Source organism: Bufo gargarizans, chromosome 5 (genome assembly GCF_014858855.1).
Source record: "Bufo gargarizans isolate SCDJY-AF-19 chromosome 5, ASM1485885v1, whole genome shotgun sequence".
In the NCBI taxonomy this organism is placed as follows: Eukaryota; Metazoa; Chordata; class Amphibia; order Anura; family Bufonidae; genus Bufo; species Bufo gargarizans.
The window spans coordinates 131,220,073-131,240,071 of record NC_058084.1 but is presented as its reverse complement, the minus strand read 5'-3'; the positions used below and the strand labels follow the sequence as shown (position 1 = coordinate 131,240,071).

The 19,999-nt window shown below is 42.3% G+C and overlaps 1 protein-coding gene across 1 annotated transcript in view; it reads right to left on the bottom strand.

Annotated features, from left to right (window-relative positions):
- Window positions 1-1,217: 1,217 nt before the first annotated feature.
- Window positions 1,218-19,999, bottom strand: part of KCTD1 (potassium channel tetramerization domain containing 1) — a 54,968-nt gene continuing 36,186 nt past the window's right edge. The window contains 3 exon segments of the mRNA XM_044293403.1: window positions 1,218-1,640; window positions 2,554-2,859; window positions 4,312-4,456. Coding sequence (XP_044149338.1) covers window positions 1,482-1,640; window positions 2,554-2,859; window positions 4,312-4,456 — 610 coding nt within the window. The 3' untranslated portion in view covers window positions 1,218-1,481.

Here is a 19,999-nt window from a genome sequence, read left to right as displayed (position 1 = left end):
TGCAAGCAAGTTCAGTCAGTTTTTTCCCACGCGAGTGCAATGCGTTTTCATGCATTTTTTTCATGTGCGTGATAAAAAAAACTGAAGGTTTACAGACATCTCTTAGCAACCATCAGTGAAAAACGCATTACATCCGGATTTGCTTCCGGATGCAATGCGTTTTTCACTATAGCCCCATTCACTTCTATGGGGCCAGACCTGCGTGAAAAACAACGCCCATGTACACAGACCCATTGAAATGAATGAGTCAGAATTCAGTTCGGGTGCTATGCGTTCACGTCTCGCTCGAAAACTCGCTCGTGTAAAAGGGGCCTCACTCAGGGCATTTTACCAAACAGGACTTTTTTCTTTAGAAAGAATTCTTCAAACCCATCATAAAAAGATCAGATACAGATGACGCATGTGTCCTTAGTAAACTAAAAGGACTGGGCATAAACGAGATAGAAAATGACTTAAAGGGGTTGTCCCACGAAAAATATTCTACAGTTTTGAAACCAGCAGCTGGATCTGAATACTTTTGCAATTGGATGTAATTAAAAATTTTGTACAGCCACTGATGTTATTCAATAAAATGTATCTGTATGGTGCCACTTAATTTCTTAACCGGCTCATTAAGAAGGTCGCACATGCTCAGTTTTATCTTTCAACTGCCTCCTGACCTGTGATCGAGAGAGCATGGATACGCCTCTGAGCTGTGATAGGTGGAGCATGGGCACACCCCCTTAGCTGCCACAGAAAAGACACTCCCCCTGAGCTGTCAGCTTGATATAAATCTAGCAGAACAATGAACGGGGAGATCTCTGGACCCATGTGAGGTACACGGCTGGTTCTACAGATTGTCATGTACTGTATGATGTCTGATTTTAATTTTTAACATTATTTATGGGATAACCCCTTTAATGCATTAGGCTGATTTATATCACCGTGATGTACAGTCCAGGACAGTGGTGTTACCAGGAGTGATTTCTCCAAATTAAGTTGGAAATTAAAAGCAGTGACCTGAATGGTTGCTATGAGGAAACACCTCAATTTTTCAATAATTTTATAAATAATCTCCTAACTTTTATAAATAACCCAAATTTAACTGTATTGTGGGACGCCCCCTTTCCTTCATCGCTGAAGTGGCCATTTTGTGTCGTCAGCTCCTCCCATCTTTGAAGGATTATGCTCATTGGCTAAAACGCTATAATGAACAGAATACAAACTATGGACATAAATCATTTCATGGTATATTTTCATGTGTATAGTATATGGTCTGAGGTGGGAAGAACGTGTAGTATTACAGTACCCTTATGTATTTTTAGAGTTTATTATTTGAACATCCTGCAGTTGCCGTCCTGACGTGTATTCCTGATACCGCTGTGTAACAGCTCTTAATGTCTTTTGAGGTGACAGAAATGTCTTTAAATCAGTGGCGATTATGGGAACTGGGTCCCAACTGCAACCGAAATTGTCCAGTTTTGCATAAGAAAAGTGTTTGTTCAATCTAATGGCTCCTGCTTTATTCGAATGACAGAGGGGACGCGAGATGTCCGTTTCAGTTCTCGTCTCAGAACATATTCACTAAACTGAGAAGAGTCAACTCCACCTCCGCATGATCCCACAATTTCAAAGCCACGCTGCTGCAACCTCTCCAGCACCTAGAAGAAGAAAAGGCAATGCTTTACAGAATGAAAAGCCAATGGGTGCAACACTAGGCTACATCACAACCCCCCTCCCCCGACAGCCTGTTCTGCGAGGGGTATTCAGAGGCATCAGCAGGTTGGGTTACTGCTATTGGATGCGACGTCCGGAAGCTGCAGTTTAAGAGGCGTGATGCTTTGTGACATAATCAAGTTGATGTAGTACAGTATACTGAATTTCCATTCTGCACACTCAGAACAATACAGGGATGCCCTGGCGAGTGTTGTCATACTCCCTTCCACCTGTCTCCTACTGCCTGTTACCTATCAAATATATTGTATCAAAAACAAGGGGACAGGTGGAAGGCAGTAGGACTGCAGGATCAGACTACAGAGCTTTGTTTGTTGTCTGTTACCATGGAGATGCATAAGTCTGCATAGGAGCCATGGAAACAAACACAAAACTACAAGAAATTGCGATGCATTGAAACAATAAAAATGGTGGACATAGTGCTTACGTGTATACAGTAGTGCTGAGCTAAGTTTATCCTGGGTACAGTATGCTGGGTAGGACCAGGGTTGCCAACCAGAAACCAGAATTTTTATTTTTTCTGGACAACTTATCCCAAAATCACAGATAGTCAACATTTTTTTATGGACAAATTGGAAAACCATAATAAATGATAAAGGTTTTTAATTATCTAGTCAAATACCACCAGCCTAAAATATATATAGACATAAGAAAAAAGTTGCCTATTTTTGAGGACTGTCCAGACAGCAATCCCTGGCAGAACTGGTGCAGCATGTAAGGGTATAGTTCACATTCTCTTATTCAGAGCAGTAAACAGCATGCTGGTGATCTTATCTCACAATCCGACTCACAGACCATAAAAACAGACAAAAAGATCAAATACATTTTTCATTTTTTTACCTGAACGGAGTTAAGGTGACAGTATCCATTGAGTGGAAATCTAATAACGTGTGTGGAGTCGTGGTTCCAGCCCGCATTGACCGAATTACACATTACATCCCCAATTTCCGGAAAAACCTCTTCTATTAGAGACTTGTCTCCACTCAACGTAATCCTTTCACCGAGATCTGGGGCCACTCTGACGACTAAGCACTCACAGGGTCTGGAAAAACGCCCCGCTTCCCTGTCCTGCTTCCACCTCTCCAGTTCCAGAAGCATAGGCTGAAGCTGGAAGTACTTGGCCTCCTCATACAGCAGAGTGTAATCCTGGAGATGATCAATAAAAGCAAAAAATAAATAAAAATATTAGAATGCTCTGTCAAAAACAGACACCGGTCACAGGACATTATTACACAATATCGGCGTGGTGTTAAAGAATAGGTTTCCTCTCTAACCAGTGAGTCATCCCGACAACCACTAGATGGAAGGAGTGGAGACCCCTCGGCTTTAATCTAATTATTTCATGAATGACGGGACATTACAGTCATTTGATCTAAGGCTGGGTTCTATAAATGACTCCTAATGACCTAAAGAACAAAGTGGCACCATGCCAGTCGTTGGCTTGGTTGGCCTATTATAGTCAAGTCTCTCCCGGACACGGAGCAGTAACATGACTGATAATGCTCCGCGCCTCTCTGTGACCTTTTTACTACAAAATCACGGTGACAACTTTATCTCACTGTGATTTTGTAGTAAAAATATTACAGAAAGGCAAAGAGCATTATCAATTATGTTAATGCTCCGTGTCTTTGTTGTCCGGAACGGGGCTTGGCTCTCTTTCACACAGCAGATTACTGGTACGGCATCCGCTCGTGTGAAAGAGCCCTAAAACGAAGTCAAGTAAAAATTGTTTACTGGCACTGGTCTAAAACCTTACTGGTACGTAAAATTATTACACTAGATTAAACCTAACATTTAAAAAGGGTTGTACAGGATTAATAAAGCATGGTTGATTTCTTCCAAAAGCAGCGCCGCACCTGTCCATGGGTGGCGTCTGGTACTGCAGAGGACTTGACTTGCATTCCACATGAAATAACGATGGAGCACGTTTCCTCATTATGTTGTGTTGTCTTATCCCAGATACTTATGAATAAATTGACCACTGGGCCGTACCATTCCCTCCCCTATACAGTCTGAAACCGCCAGCAGTGACTGAAAAGCAGGGAATAGCCCCAAGTTGTTAATGTATTCATAAATTACTAGCAGGGATAACAGAGGAACAGCACAAAGCGGAGTCCTAAGAAAAGATGCTCCATTTACAATACCTTACTAAAATAGACATGTCCGGAGAGATGATTGGTGAAAAAAGGGATTGTATTACTCCACTATTAGATACTCCACTAACCCTACAAACATGTGCACCATGGACGGCCCAGCCCTGCCATCACCAGGAGGCAGAGTTATCATATATTTGGATAGCTAGTATTCTAGATATCTAGTGTCACCTGCACTCTCCCGATCCCCCCATATACATGCAGGCTTGGCCGAGCTTGCATGTGTTGTGAACGGGAGAAATCTGCCAGATAACTCATCTCCCTGAAAACCAAATAACCGGGCATGTTCAAACACAACTACTCGATCCTCATCTCCTATACTCTTTAGATGGTTGGCCGATCCCACTGAATTCAGCCAACAGGCATCTACTGTGTATGGCCAGCTTAACACCCTTCTGATATGAAACCATAGATTTATACGGAGATGGAAAAGACGTCTACTCACTTTGAAATCATCAGAGATGAGAAGCTTCGATGTGCGCAAGAAGTTCAATATATAACGAAACATTTGGCCATCTCTGTCAATGAAGTAATGCTGCTTTAAACTGTCCAAGACGATGGGCTCCGTTCCATCAAACAGCCTTCCGATTCTGCAGGAGGACAATTCATTACATGTAGATTGGATAGTACAGGCAAAACACATAGTGACAACTGTAACATGGAGGAGAAGCAGGTCATATCACTGTTCACACTGAGCAGAGGCACTAGATAGCGGGGTGTAGGAGCCTATGACTGGGAATAAGGGAATTAAACTGGTGCGACGGGGTCATCTTTCTGCATTACATATTGTAAGTCACACCATTGCCTCTGACTTGCTTGAAGTTATGTATCAGAGTGTGCCACCGATGCTGAAGAAGAAGTATTCAGTGAAACACCTGCTCCCAATTCTGATCGTACTATAGTCAGTAAAAACACCCTGTATCCGCACAGTCTGACCACTGGGTGGCACTGTTCAGGCACTGTCAAAGCATTGCATTGTTCTAGATTTACAGTTCCGTAAAGTTCTGTATGGACAGAGGATCAAGAAACAGAATATGTGGGGTGATCAATATAATGAACCGGACCTTTCAGAAAGAGCTAGGGTAACACTGAATGGCTATTATTAATTAAGATTAATCACTGACAATTCCACGCCTCTAACAAACAATACAAACCTAAAAATGGAAATAAACCATTAAAACCATAATTCAGTCACTTATGTGCCAGGTACAATGTGCCATGTGGCCACGATTACGGTGCTTCTTCTATGTGATTCCCCATTATTCTTAAAGGGGTTCTCCAGGACTTACTAATTGACTACTTATCCTTAGGACAGGTCATCAATATCAGATTGGCAGGTGTCAGGTGAATGGGAGCAACACTGCAGTAACCGATAATGGCTACTACACAGAAACGAATGTGAAGAAGAAATATAGTTGCCCTCACTGTTTGCGTCAGGATCATGCAGAATGTAGACTGACAGTCTTGCTGAAATCTTGAGGAGCACCATGGGGTTAAACCTACCGCTGATCTGTTCTATCTTCACCTGGTGGCAAAGGGGCAGGGCTTCATCTTTTTGCACACATGGCGAAGCAAGAAGGCTCCTGCTCCAGTCACTTGTCCCACAGCCAGACACAGGAAAGTGAGGAGGAGGGAGACATGGCACAGTTATATATATATATATATATATATATATATATATATATATATATATATATGTGTGTATTTTTATATATTTCTCACTTTTAATTGGAATATAAGAAAATAGGAAGTGCTGGGATGTATATATCATTTTTACATTTTCTATGTTTAGTGTATACTGTTTGTCTATATGTATCATATGACGTCACTTCCAGTCTCCGTGACCATACAGTATAGTCCGCTAACAGATCAGGCCTTAGTGTTGACAGATACTGGGGAAGAACAGGTCAGGGAGGCTCCATCCATGAAGCCAGAAGCAGTTGTGGAACAGTCTTGGTCTAAGTTGTGGGATAAGTGTGCTTTAATTTGCGAATGGAAAGCAAGGAGAAAATGATGATATAATACACAGTTTGTTAGACTGCTAAAGGAATTAAAACTTTAAGAAGTTTCTTTGACCATGGTGTAAAAAGTGCATCTATACTACGCAGTGTGACCAAAATTACTGTGGACAGTTTCCTAATCGCTGCTAAATGTGAAGAATGAAGCTAGGGCTATATAGATGGCACACCCTGAGGATCTTTACCACACAGAAGTGTCATACTTCAGTTTGTGTGGTTTTAGATCACAGCATCTTAAAAGATTACCTCCCCTAAAAAGGTACAAATCTGAACAACCATCAGATCAACAATATCTTGGTACAAGTTAGAGAAGGAAAAGGCATCATTGGACCGGCCGCTAGACCCAGGAACTTCCAGGGCATGTCCATCTTCAATGTGGTACCTAGGTGTCTAATTAAAAAATACTGCCATCTCTTTGAATCCTGAAGAGTATGCAGTAGCAGCAGCTTGGAGGCACTGCCGGGGGGTACTCTTTCTCGTTATTTTTCCCAGATACCAACTGTAGAATTGTCTAGCTTACAATAGTCATCATGTACATTAACTGGTCTCCATAATAGATATAGTACCCACCCAGAGGTCCCCCCAAGGATTTATAATCAAAATCGTTTTTATTGATTTTCAACAAATGTATTAACAAAATACATTTTTTGCATACAACAACAAATAGCTCGTCAGTCGATACATTAGAGTCTTTCCAACATAATGAGATTGTCGCCACAATAATATGAAAGCATCCTAAGCATAAATTAACATAAAAATCCCTGAAATCTATTTAAAGGAGCACCCTGAAAGATCTAGTTGCAGATGAAAGGCTGACTTGGCTATCTCCTACTACATAAGCATGTTTAAATATCTGGAAGACAGCCCCGCCGATCAGCTGTGTGAAGATAATGCATTGCTGGTATGAGTGATGTGTTCTCCTCACAGTTTACCTGCTCGCCATGCAGCAGCAAGCAGGTGTAATTATAGCTCTGCTGTCCCTGTTCACTTGAATGGGACATCATCATCTTATTCACCAGATGATAGGTCATTAGGAAAGCAAAAGCAGATAACCCCTTTAAGAGTAAGGATTAGGCAAACAGGTTTCACCCCCCCCTCATCTTAAATGTTGGCGCCCCACAAGGCTGTGTCCCGAGTCCATTGCTCTACTCATCATGTGGCCATCTCCAGTTCCTCTACAATTATTAAGATTGCTGATGACACTGTTGTGGCAGGTCTGATCTCCGATAACAACGAGACGGACTACATGGAGGAGATCAATCATCTCCGTCTGAATGTCCGCCAAACAAAGGAGGTGGATTTCACCAAGAAGCGGAAGAGGATCTATCACCCCGTCAGGATTAATGGGGATATAGTGGACCGTGTGGTCAGTTTTAAATACCTGTACATATTACACAAGAATTATCTTGGGATATCAAGGTTCATCATCATCTTTATCATCTCAGATGCCTTAGGGATTTCAGGCTACTCCTCAGGATACTAAAGTACTTTTACTAACTTCTACACAGGTGTCATGGAGAGTATCCTGACAAGGAACATTACAGCCTGGTTCGGTAGTAGCAAGAAACAGGACAGCACTTCATAGGGTGGTTCGCTTGGCCGAGCGAATAATCCGCACTGACCTTCCTGATTTGCGCTCATTTATAATGAGAGGTGGTTGACCATGGCCATGAAGGTAGTGAAAGACCACAAACACCCAAATAACGGTCTGTTTTGTCTCCTGTGGTCTGGGAAACATTACCGCATTTTGAAAGCTAACACAGATAGAATGAGTTAGAGTTTCTTCATGGAGGCCATTCGAATGCTGAATCAGAACATCATAGAGGGACAGATAAATAAATGAATGTGCGTCTTGTAACAATCACGATACATTGTTATTGTAGTATCAATGTTTTAATGTTATGCTACCTTTTTTAAAAAAAAATTGTAATGGAATGTCGTTTAAGCATTTCACCGCACGGTATACTATATATTGAGCTGTGTGTGACAAACTTCAAAGTTTAGCTCATCTATATAGCATATAGATCAGTGTGTTAAGTGTTAATAAATTCAGCACCTATGGTATATCTACAAGGATTTGTACATATAAGCAATTTTGAGGAAACATTATTAGATGCAGGAGCGTTCTATTTGTCGAAAGCCTAACATTTACACTTATTTATTCATTGATATTATGTGACGTATCATGCACATTATAGCGGTTGTATCAGATGCTGCTTGTGAAAGCCAACCTCGACACCCTGATCACCAGCAGTGGTCTGCGGAGCTTCACTGTGGGCCAGGCTATTGCCGCCATACTAATATCGGTTATACTGGCATGTGGTATACAATATCTTAATGCATTTCTTTTATATCCCTGTGGCCTCCAGATGAACTAAGAAAATGCACTGGGACAGTAGCTTAGAGATTCTGGAGGGTGCAATAGGGATATGCTCCTGAACTGATAGCCCTCTTGTAGTGTATATTCCAATAGGGCCTCCAAGGCCAGTGTAAGGCAGAGTCAGTCTTTACCTCCCATTCTAATTTGGTGTTCCTCCCTATTGCCTGTATTAGGCTACTTTTCACACTAGCGTTTTTGCTGGATCCGGCAGGGTTCAGAAAAAACGCTTCCGTTACTGATAATACAACCACCTGCACCCGCTATGAACGGATCCGGTTGTATTAACTTTAACATAGCCAAGACGGATCCATCATGAACTCCACTGCAAAACGGATCAGTTTTCTATTGTGTCAGAAAACTGATCCGTTCCCATTGAGGCTACTTTCACACTTGCGCTTGATCGGATCCGTTCTGAACGGATCCGATCATATTAATGCAGACGGAGGCTCCGTTCAGTATGGATCCGTCTGCATTAATAACTTAGAAAAATTTCTAAGTGCGAGAGTAGCCTGAGCGGATCCGTTCAGACTTTCAATGTAAAGTCAATGGGGGACGGATCCGCTTGAAGATTGAGCCATATGGTGTCATCTTCAAGCGGATCCGTTCCCATTGACTTACATTGTGAGTCTGGACGGATCCGCACGCCTCCACACGGCCAGGCGGACACCCGAACGCCGCAAGCAGCGTTCAGCTGTCCGCCTGGCCGTGTGGAGGCGAGCGGAGCGGAGGCTGAACGCCGCCAGACTGATGCAGTCTGAGCGGATCCGCATCCATTCAGACTGCATCAGGGCTGGACGGAAGCGTTCTGCTCCGCTCGTGAGCTCCTTCAAACGGAGCTCACGAGCGGACAGCAGAACGCTAGTGTGAAAGTAGCCTAACTTGCATTGTGGGCCAGGACGGAAAGCAAACCGCAGTATGCTGCGTTCCGGTATGAGCATTTTGGAGCATTCCGTTCTGTTCAGTTACCTTTTGCCCCCATTGACAATGAATGGAGACGAAAACGGAAGCGTTGTTTTCCGGTATTGAGACCCTATGACGGATCTCAATACCGGAAAACTAAAACGCTAGTGGGAAAGTAGCCTAATATGAAGCACTTCAGTCACCTGTAGCAATTACAAGTCCACACCAGGAGCTCTGCTTAACCCAGCACTGACAGTCTTTCCCTCATTGTGCCAATATTGTATGCGAGTGAGCAATAGCCGTCACAAAACCTTTTGTTTCTTTACTTCATTCCAATATAAAATGGTACATCACAGACATCGCTCACACCTCCTCCCTCCACGCGACGTTTCGGGAGGACACGCCCCCTTACTCATGCGTTCCTCCCTATTGCACCACTCAGTACAGAATAATACATGTTGGTGAGAAGTGTGTTAAACGGCATGTCGTGTAAGATTTCATTAGTGAAGGTTATAAAGCTAAATCTCCCAAACCTCTCCCTGTTTCCCAGTGATATCCACTCCCTAAAAACCAGTCTGTTCCAGTCAAAACTTAATCTCCAGTAATCTACATTTATGATTAATATTAGATTTTTGGTGACTTACATAAGAAAGCAGTTGACATATGAATGAGGTCCTATACCGGACAATCCAGAATTCCACAAATCCCTATACTAAGAGTAGACATTATGGAGGGGCAAAGGCCATTTACACAGCAAATGATAACTGAGCAAAGCAAAAAAATATCAATACACTGCTGGGAAAAAAAAAGAAAAAAGGTCCCCTGTACTCTCATATCTCCTGTGAGGCACCTTCAGTGCACGGGGAATGCACCATCGCCCTATTCTTTGACAGGCAACGTAATATAAAAACATGCAGATGGGCAAACCCTGCTTTATATTCATTCAGAAAAGTAACCAAGGTGTGGAAATGAAACAAGCGGTCTAGTATAAAGTAGATTATTTGTATCAGACACAGCTCAACGCACGTCTTCCTTCTCAGAAACTCCTGGATTTAAGGGGTTGTCCGGGTTCAGAGCTGAACCCTGACATACCCCCATTTTCACCCAGGCAGCCCCCCTGTCAAGAGCATCGGGGCAGTTCATTTGAAGTCAGCTCTTTGTCGAATGCCCTTCTCTTTCTTCCTGTTCCGCTATATCTACATTATGCAGTTGAATAAGAAGAAAGAGGAGAACCTCCAGTCACGAAATCAGTGGAAGAGCCTGCAGCCAGTCCAGCGGTCATGTGATCCCAGCAGGAGTAACGGAAGGGCAAGTACTGCTCAGTGTGTCTTCTCTACAGGTTAGCTGAAAGAGGTACAGGCCAAGAGAACTGAAATTACATTATTTTCGATGAACAATTGGTTGTGCCTAAAATTCTTTAAATGTGGACGCCTTGAAATGTATAGGTTTGCTTTGAGAAAATAACTTTGACTTTTGGGGCCAAATAGGCAGATTTATGGAAATATCTAAATGAAAAAGAAAACTGCTTTGTTGTCCATAGCAACCAAGCACAGCGCAGCTTTCATTTTTCAAAAGCAGAATATGAGAGGAAAGCTGCGCTGTGATTGGTTGCTGTCGGCTGCATAGGCAATTTCATAAATCTCTCATTTTACATTAAAGAACTTAATTTTGACACCACAACAGTTCCAGATAGTTAGGTGCCAGTAACAAGCTGTAGGCACGCCTGGAGGAGATCTGGCCATATAAGTTTCGGGCCACCCCGACAACACGTCTATATATTCTAATATATACAGCTTGGTCAAAGCAGGACCCTGAGAGCGTTCTACCGCGGTATTACCACCGAAGTTAACAACCCCTAACAAATCAAGGGCCATTATCTGCACTGGAGTGTACCATGGGTGGTGTGTCCTGTGGATCTGTGCCCTATTTTCTACACCCAGTTTAATAGGATTGTATACTGCCCATGCATTATTTTCCACACTTGTGATTCATAGGCTTTTTGACTGCTGAGAATGAAATAATCTCTAGAAGTGTACACATTGTTTGCTGTAGGATTACGAAAGCTTGGGTAATTATATGTGTGAACACGTGACCTCACCTCACAAGCACTCGGCTCTGCTGCTGCCTGCGAAGAATGCAGGAGTCACATAAGGACACCCTGTGCGCTGACTGCTGCTGCACTCCGGCTTACAGGCACCCACAAGTGACTTGACAATTTGTTTTCAGCTTGAAGGGCACAATGCGCCTCTCGGAAAAAAAGCGCACACCAACTGTCTGACATTATAGGTGTGCTTAGCATGTATTATGAGTTATATTCAGCCATGGCAGATTAGTGCAAAAGGATATACTAAAAAGGACGCAATGCTTAAAGGGGGAGATAATACACACAGAAACATGTATCCAGCCCTGCGTTTCGTTTCTAATGTATGATTATAAAACCAAATATAGTTGTAAGAGAACCTGTCGCCACCCCTGAATGTCTATTTTAGCAGCTTTTCCCATAACTCTGCGTCGTGCTGTTCCTCTGTGGTTCCTCTTAGAAATGTATGAATAAGTTGATGACTAAGTGTTAACAGTATGGGGTGTTTTCCTAAACACTCACACATTGTCCTGACAGTGCCAGTTTGTGTAGGGACGTGCCCGCCTGGCAAGTAGAATGGTAACACTCAATTATTCATACGTTTCTAGATGCAAGAAGAGAGGAACAGCACAACACAGCGTTATGAGAAAAGGTGCTCCAGAATTCAGGAGGTGTCAGCACATTAGACATAACAATGGCACTAGAAGTCACAAAACCCCTAAAACCAAGGAGATCAGATAGTGATGACTAGAAATAACTGTTCTAGTAAAATAATATCACAGTATCTTGAAGACCACCAGTATGTTATTGTACTGGTTGTTTGTATGGTGGCTTCAAGTAAGATAACGGACACAGCTTTCAAGGCCAAAGTCCTGTACTTGGTCAGACATATGGACGAGACAATTTGGTAAAATCTCAGCAGTTCTGGATATGAGAAAAATGTGGATAAGCAATGTAATCACGACGAGGCTACGCATAGAAACATACGTCATCATACACTATGGGAGGACAAAGAGGATAAGGTGCTACAAATGATAAATCAGCAGTCCACCAAAGGACTACAATCATGTCTAACCAACTGGAGTGCCGTCCTCAAACTGTACAAAGAAAGCCAATAGGATAGGTACTGGCTGAGAGTCCAAGAAGATTATGGAGACATTGAAGAAACAACCCAAAAGATGGAGAAAAGAAATAGCAGTCAGCCTAGTCTCGGATTTTGCTCCTATTACAAGAGAACGTATGAGGTATGTAGGGCAGGTGTAGGAGAGTGGACTATATAGTAGAGTTCATTTATAACATAACTAATCTCACCGGTTAGAGCCATGCTATACACGAGGGGACAAGAAAGCAAACAAAACATGTTCTGAAGGAAATGTTTATAGGTTCTTGTACGAAATTCCCAAAGTAAAGTGTACCAGAGTAAAAAAAAAAAAAAAAGCGGCTGTGCTTCTCTGTACAAGCATAACTGTGAAGGAACAATTCTTTTTTGGACTTCCCTAATGTTTCTTACAGCCATATCATTCCGTTTCATTTGCACAGCTAGATTGATTTCTCTCACAAGCAGGGGGCATATCCCTTCTGTGAAATCTGCCAGCAGTGTACTGCTGTGACATCCTTTTATCAGGTTCAGAAGCTCAGTCCCCGTTTCCTATGTGCCATCTTCTGTGTCTCCGTTACTGGGGACGGATTTTGACTGTGGACTGCAAATTCGGTGGAAGTGAGACCCCTAGTTGCCATGATTTTACAGCTTTTTTCAGGTAGATGCAGGCAGATCTTTTAAATAAGGTGATTTAGAAATTTGCTAGTTGCGCCATGCTCTATTAAATTAATTGAAACTGAGAAAGTACAGTAACAAAGTCTTTAACGGGGTTGTCCAGGTTGTCCGATAGCCTGCATCCCTGCCAATCAGCTTCTTCAAAGTACCGTAGTTCTAGCGCCAGAACTCCACATCTCATTCTACTTTCCAGTGGATGGAGCTTATAAAATGGTAGCTCTGCGGTTACCAGCTCCGTCTGCTACACAATGGATGTAGCTTTATAGTTCTGGCACCGGAGCTGCTCTTAAAAAGCGAGGGTGCTGGGTGTTGGACCCTGTCGAGCTAATCCTGGAATACCCCTGTAAAGAGCAATGTTCACATATGTCCAGTGATCTGGCGTAGTTTCCATCTGGTGGATTTTTTATTTCGGTCTGGGTAGTGGACATGTCTGGCACGCCCCATTTGGAGCACTGGAATGAGAGGTGCAATGCATCCAGCGAGGTTCCGGCTCAATGGACATATGGGAATCAGGGAATGCCCATTATACAACCGCATCACTGTGAAATAAACCACTGAAATATCTGCTCATAATTCTTTGAATCTCAAAAAATACAGGCATGTGCAGCACATTTATAATTCACTTACCAGAAATGACAGAATATTCCCTCCACATAGCTCGCTGGCACAGAAGAGCTTACAATCAAATATCCCTACACCAGATGCAAGTGATCAGGGGCCTTCGACATGGAAAATCTAATTTACCTGTTCCCACAATGTGGCTCGATTGTTAAAGGAAACTAACAAGAACATGAAAAGAATATACAAATTCCATGCAGATGGCGTCCACAAAGCAGCTGTATTAGCCCCCCCCACCACCTAGCCTCGCCCCGTATACCTTACTGTATGTGGCGCTACGCAGCGTCCATCAGCTACAGCAATCACATCAAGCATGCTCATTATAAAAAGACCCTAAAATGTCATTTTCAGGGCAGTGCACATCCGTTTATCTGTGCAGTACGGGCTGGAGCTAGAATCTCAGCTGCCATCCGCACGCTCATGCCTCACGGCCATCTTAAGACTGTCAAGCAACTTCACTCTAAAACAAGGAGTTCTTTAAGGGCATGAATAACTGTATAGAGCACAGCAAGTCCCTCTTTCCGAGGGGGTGATACTCTTAGGGTCACTCTCCTCGAGGTAGAAGTTTGGCGACTACAGGACAAATCTCCAATTCCCATCTGCAAAGATGCTGCCTTCCCTGAAGACGCCTGACACGGCCAGTCTGGGGGCGAGACATGGGACTTGACTCTCTGGTCGGCCGCAAGGCAGTGCAGTGGAGCTGACATTTACTCTGACAGTCTGGAACTGAAGGTGCAGGTCTCTAAATAGACAGTCAGACTCTGTTAATACAAGCCGCATTAAAGCCTTAACCGATATCGCTCCTGACAAGCGGCTTACAATTAGCCCGGCACAGCTGGGCTCTACAGGGAGATGATGTGACAAGAAGCTAACAATCTATTTGCTTCGCATGTCCCATGATGGTGCTCACCTGTCCTATCATTATGGGGCAGACACTGTAAGGTCACCTGTCATCTACACGATTATCTGAGTAGCATCCAGTGTTTTTAGGAGTGATCATATAAGCCTAGCCGCCCATTAACTTTTCATTTAAAAATATATACAGCTGTCTGACGGCTTGTTCATTCACTGCGCGCTAAAACTGTCACATTATCTTTATTGTACAGGTCAGTATGATTACAGAGATAGCAAATTTATATAATGTTTTGGTTTTACTACTTAAAAAAAAAAAAAAACTTTGGGAAAAATATAATAATTGGCAGGCAAAACGGATCCGGTATTTATTTATTTTTAAAATTTTTAAAGGTCTCCATCAGTGCCGCAATTTGAATGCCGGATCAGGTACTAATACATTCCTATGGAAAAAATTGCCGGATCGGCATTCAGGCAAGTGTTCCTTTTTTTCTTGGCCGGAGATAAAACCGCTGCATGCTGCAGTATTAGCTCCGTCCTGAAAAGTCAAAAAGACTGAAGTGAAGACATCCTGAACGGATTACTCTCCATTCAGAATGCATTAGGATAAAACTGATGAGTTCTTTTCCGGTATAGAGCCCCTAGGACGGAACTGTAAGCCGGAAAAGAAAAACGCTAGTGTGAAAGTACCCTTATGGAGAAGGGAGCGATATAGATTTTTACTAGTTTAGTTTTTGTTATATATTATTATTATTTTTTTTTTACTATTATTTTTAGTTTCCCTAGGGTTCTTGAACAAACAACTGTTGGATCACTTATAATCATACAATGCAATACTTTGCATTGCAATCTATGACGATTGTGACTTCTTCCTATTAAGCCCTGCCACTGGCAGGTGTCAGCTGAATAGAACAGCCAGCTCCTTACACCTGTCCCCCATTATGACATAAATGTACATCAAATGTTGAGTCACATATTTAATAAATCAGAAGTAAAATATAAAAAACTATTTATAGAAAAAAAATAACTTTTCCGAGGCATATTTTTCTGCAAGTGGAAAGAGAATCTCAAAGCAAAGGTATCACAGATAAGCAGGCCAATGCTGTCATTTTCTCTGCTTTGAGTCTCAACCTCTTGTAGATTAACTGTGCACCTTCAACACTATACCTCATCCGTCTCATCACTGAGGGGCCCTCACTACCCATCACTTTTCATGATGGAAAGGTGTAAGGCTCTGTAGGACACAGACACTTTAAAGCATCATTTTTTATATTTGCATTGACTGTTTCTGTTGCTCTGAGACAGGAAAGGTTTCCATTTGTTATCTAAGCCGTAGGGCCTTGATGTCCACCCTTGGCGCTTCAAAGAGAGAAGAAGAAAAAAAATCAATGAGCTATCAGCAGTCGGGATGTAGTCTGCAGATTCAGGTTACCATAGGATTTTTTTCTTATTTTAACTACAGCTGAACAAATACAAAGAATGGATGAAATGTCAACTACACAATTGTCATTAAAAGGGACACTTCCGTCCAAAAATGTTCTGTCATCTGAACAACCTATATGTGAATATGCTATGCAACTTTATTTTTTTTTTTTTAAATGGGTGGGTGGTTTTCTGCATATTATTTTTAAGTCACTCCATGCATGGTAAGTAGTCCTCGTCCTTCTCCGCCTGAACTTTAGCATGGCAGAAAGCCTCACTGTCAGACCATCAGTGAGGGGTGGTGACTCAATTACGGTACCACACCTCTCCTATGCTATCCCGGTAGTGTGACTTTTTTTGTAAATAAGCCCGAAAAGCAAAAGAACTCATAGTCTGACTTTTTAAAGCCAGAATTCTTGAGTACAGGACATGATAACTTCCCCCATGGAGTTTAAAAAGAATAACTTTCTAATAGAAGTGTCCCTTTAAATACATATCTGCATACCAGTTATAGATCTGATCAGCATGCCCAACTTTCGTCCTTTCTCAAAGCCAGGATCAGTTTGGAAAAATCGTCCACAGTCCTCGCCCTGGACTGTTAACATAGAGATGTAAATATAGTATAAGGGCTCATATACAAATCACATGGAGTCCGTACTAATGCATTAAATACTAGGTACTGTAGAATACCTTTGTACATAAGTCAAATGGAGCATGTCACCTTTTTTATTCGCAGTGTCAGAAAAAGTGTAAAATCTGAAACTGAGCCATAATATGGTTCCCTTTCTGCTATTGAGATCCGTCATAGATTCTCAATAGTGGGGAAAACCGCTTACGTTTTGTCCCCATTAATTGTCAATGGGGACAAAACTGAACGGAATGCACCAAAATGCATTCTGTTCAGTTTGTTGCGCTCCCATCGCGGACAGAATAACGCTGCAAGCGATGTGGTGAGGAGCAAGATGGATCCGGACTGACACACAATGTAAGTCAATGGGGACAGACCAGTTTTCTCTGACACAATATAAAACGGATCCGTCCCCTATTGACTTTCAATGGAGTTCATGATGCATCCGTCTTGGCTATGTTAAAAATAATACAACCGGATCTGTTCATAACGGGTGCAAGTGGGTTGTATTATCAGAACGGAAGCGTTTTTGTTCAATAAGATCCATCTGTATAGCGCCACCTGCTGTTTGCGGTTTTTCTAATTTCTCTGTCCTGCTCACTGAGACGCAAGCACATGCTTAGTTCCATCCTTCAACTGGCACCAGCTGCAGTGGAAAGGACAAACCCCCCCAAGAAAGGACATGCCCCCGAGCTGCCAGCTTGAAATAAATCTAGCAGAGTAAAAGGAGAAATGAATGGGGAGATCTATGGATCCACAGGAGGTACAGGGCTAGTTCTAAGTTTGTCAGAAAGAGACTGTCACATCCTATATGACTGGATTTAAATTTTTTACATTAATCATGGGTTAGCTTTTTCAGTCAGACCACCGCTGCGAACACAGAGCAGCTCCACTGTAGTGACACAATAAGTGCAATGCTCGTCTGGGGGCACCTTTGTCTAGATCAGGCATGCTCAACCTGTGGCCCTCCAGCTGAAAACTACAACTCCCAGTATGCCCAAACAGCTTACAGCTATCAGCCTACAGCAGGGCATGGTGGGAGTTTTACAACATCTGGAGGGCCTCAGATCTAACATTCCTGGTCTAGACCTATTGAGAGATCAAGACAGTTATCAGAATTCTACACTTACTACTATCACTAAGATTACCCTTCAGAAAACATCTTCCCCTCACAGCGGCAGTAAACAGACAATGGGTGCCATGTCTATATAGGAGTTTTATCTCTCTGTGCTAATTGCTACAGAAGGACAGCATTTTGCATTCAACTTTCAATGACACAGTACGGCTGAAATGGGGGGGAAAAAAAGGCCATAAATTATGAAGTCAGTTTTCTATGAATACTGGGTTTAAAAAATACTCCTTTCTGACAAAATATCCCTTTAAGTCTCTGATCTGTTGGATTTAATTCTTCTGTCCACTTACATATAGTAGTTATCACTATATTTTGTATTTTCTTTTTGTTGGATAAGTAAAAAAACATAGAAAATTAAAATTAATTATATATATATATCAAAACTATGAATTAACACATGTGGAATTATATACATAACAAAAAAAGTGTGAAACAACTGAAAATATGTCATATTCTAGGTTCTTCAAAGTAGCCACCTTTTGCTTTGATTACTGCTTTGCACACTCTTGGCATTCTCTTGATGAGCTTCAAGAGGTAGTCACCTGAAATGGTTTTCACTTCACAGGTGTGCCCTGTCAGGTTTAATAAGTGGGATTTCTTGCCTTATAAATGTGGTTGGGACCATCAGTTGCGTTGTGGAGAAGTCAGGTGGATACACAGCTGATAGTCCTACTGAATAGACTGTTAGAATTTGTATTATGGCAAGAAAAAAGCAGCTAAGTAAAGAAAAACTAGTGGCCATCATTACTTTAAGAAATGAAGGTCAGTTAGTCCGAAAATTGGGAAAACTTTGAAAGTGTCCCCAAGTGCAGTCACAAAAACCATCAAGCGCTACAAAGAAAATGGCTCACATGCGGACCGCCCCAGGAAAGGAAGACCAAGAGTCACCTCTGCTGCGGAGGATAAGTTCATCCGAGTCACCAGTCTCAGAAATCGCAGGTTAACAGCAGCTCAGATTAGAGACCAGGTAAATGCCACACAGAGTTCTAGCAGCAGACACATCTCTAGAACAACTGTTAAGAGGAGACTGTGTGAATCAGGCCTTCATGGTAAAATATCTGCTAGGAAACCCACTGCTAAGGACAGGCGACAAGCAGAAGAGACTTGTTTGGGCTAAAGAACACAAGGAATGGACATTAGACCAGTGGAAATCTGTGCTTTGGTCTGATGAGTCCAAATTTGAGATCTTTAGTTCCAACCACCGTGTCTTTGTGCGACGCAGAAAAGGTGAACGGATGGACTCTACATGCCTGGTTCCCACCGTGAAGCATGGAGGAGGAGGTGTGATGGTGTGGGGGGTGCTTTGCTGGTGACACTGTTGGGGATTTATTCAAAATTGAAGGCATACTGAACCAGCATGGCTACCACAGCATCTTGCAGCGGCATGCTATTCCATCCGGTTTGCGTTTAGTTGGACCATCATTTATTTTTCAACAGGACAATGACCCCAAACACACCTCTAGGCTGTGTAAGGGCTATTTGACCATGAAGGAGAGTGATTGGGTGCTGCGCCAGATGACCTGGCCTCCACAGTCACCGGACCTGAACCCAACCAAGATGGTTTGGGGTGAGCTGGACCGCAGAGTGAAGGCAAAAGGGCCAACAAGTGCTAAGCATCTCTGGGAACTCCTTCAAGACTGTTGGAAGACCATTTCAGGTGACTACCTCTTGAAGCTCATCAAGAGAATGCCAAGAGTGTGCAAAGCAGTAATCAAAGCAAAAGGTGGCTACTTTGAAGAACCTAGAATATGACATATTTTCAGTTGTTTCACACTTTTTTGTTATGTATATAATTCCACGTGTTAATTCATAGTTTTGATGCCTTCAGTGTGAATCTACAATTTTCATATCTGTACTGTAATTATATATATATATATATACATAGCCAGCCAGGTCCATAAATATTAGGACATCAACACTATTCTAACATTTTTGGCTCTATACACCACCACAATGGATTTGAGAGGAAACAAATAAGATGTGCTTTGACTGTTAGCTTTAATTTGAGGGTATTTACATCCAAATCAGGTGAACAGTGTAGGAATTACAATAGTGTACATATGTGCCTCCCACTTGTTAAGGAACCAAAAGTAATGGGACAGAATAATAATCATAAAATCAAACTTTCCCTTTTTAATACCTAGTTGCAAATCCTTTGCAGTCAATTACAGCATGAAATCTGGAATGAATAGACATCACCAGACGCTGGGTTTCATCCCTGGTGATGCTCTGCCAGGCCTCTACTGCAACTGTCTTCAGTTCCTGCTTGTTCTTGGGGCATTTTCCCTTCAAGTTTTGTCTTCAGCAAGTGAAATGCATGCTCAATCAG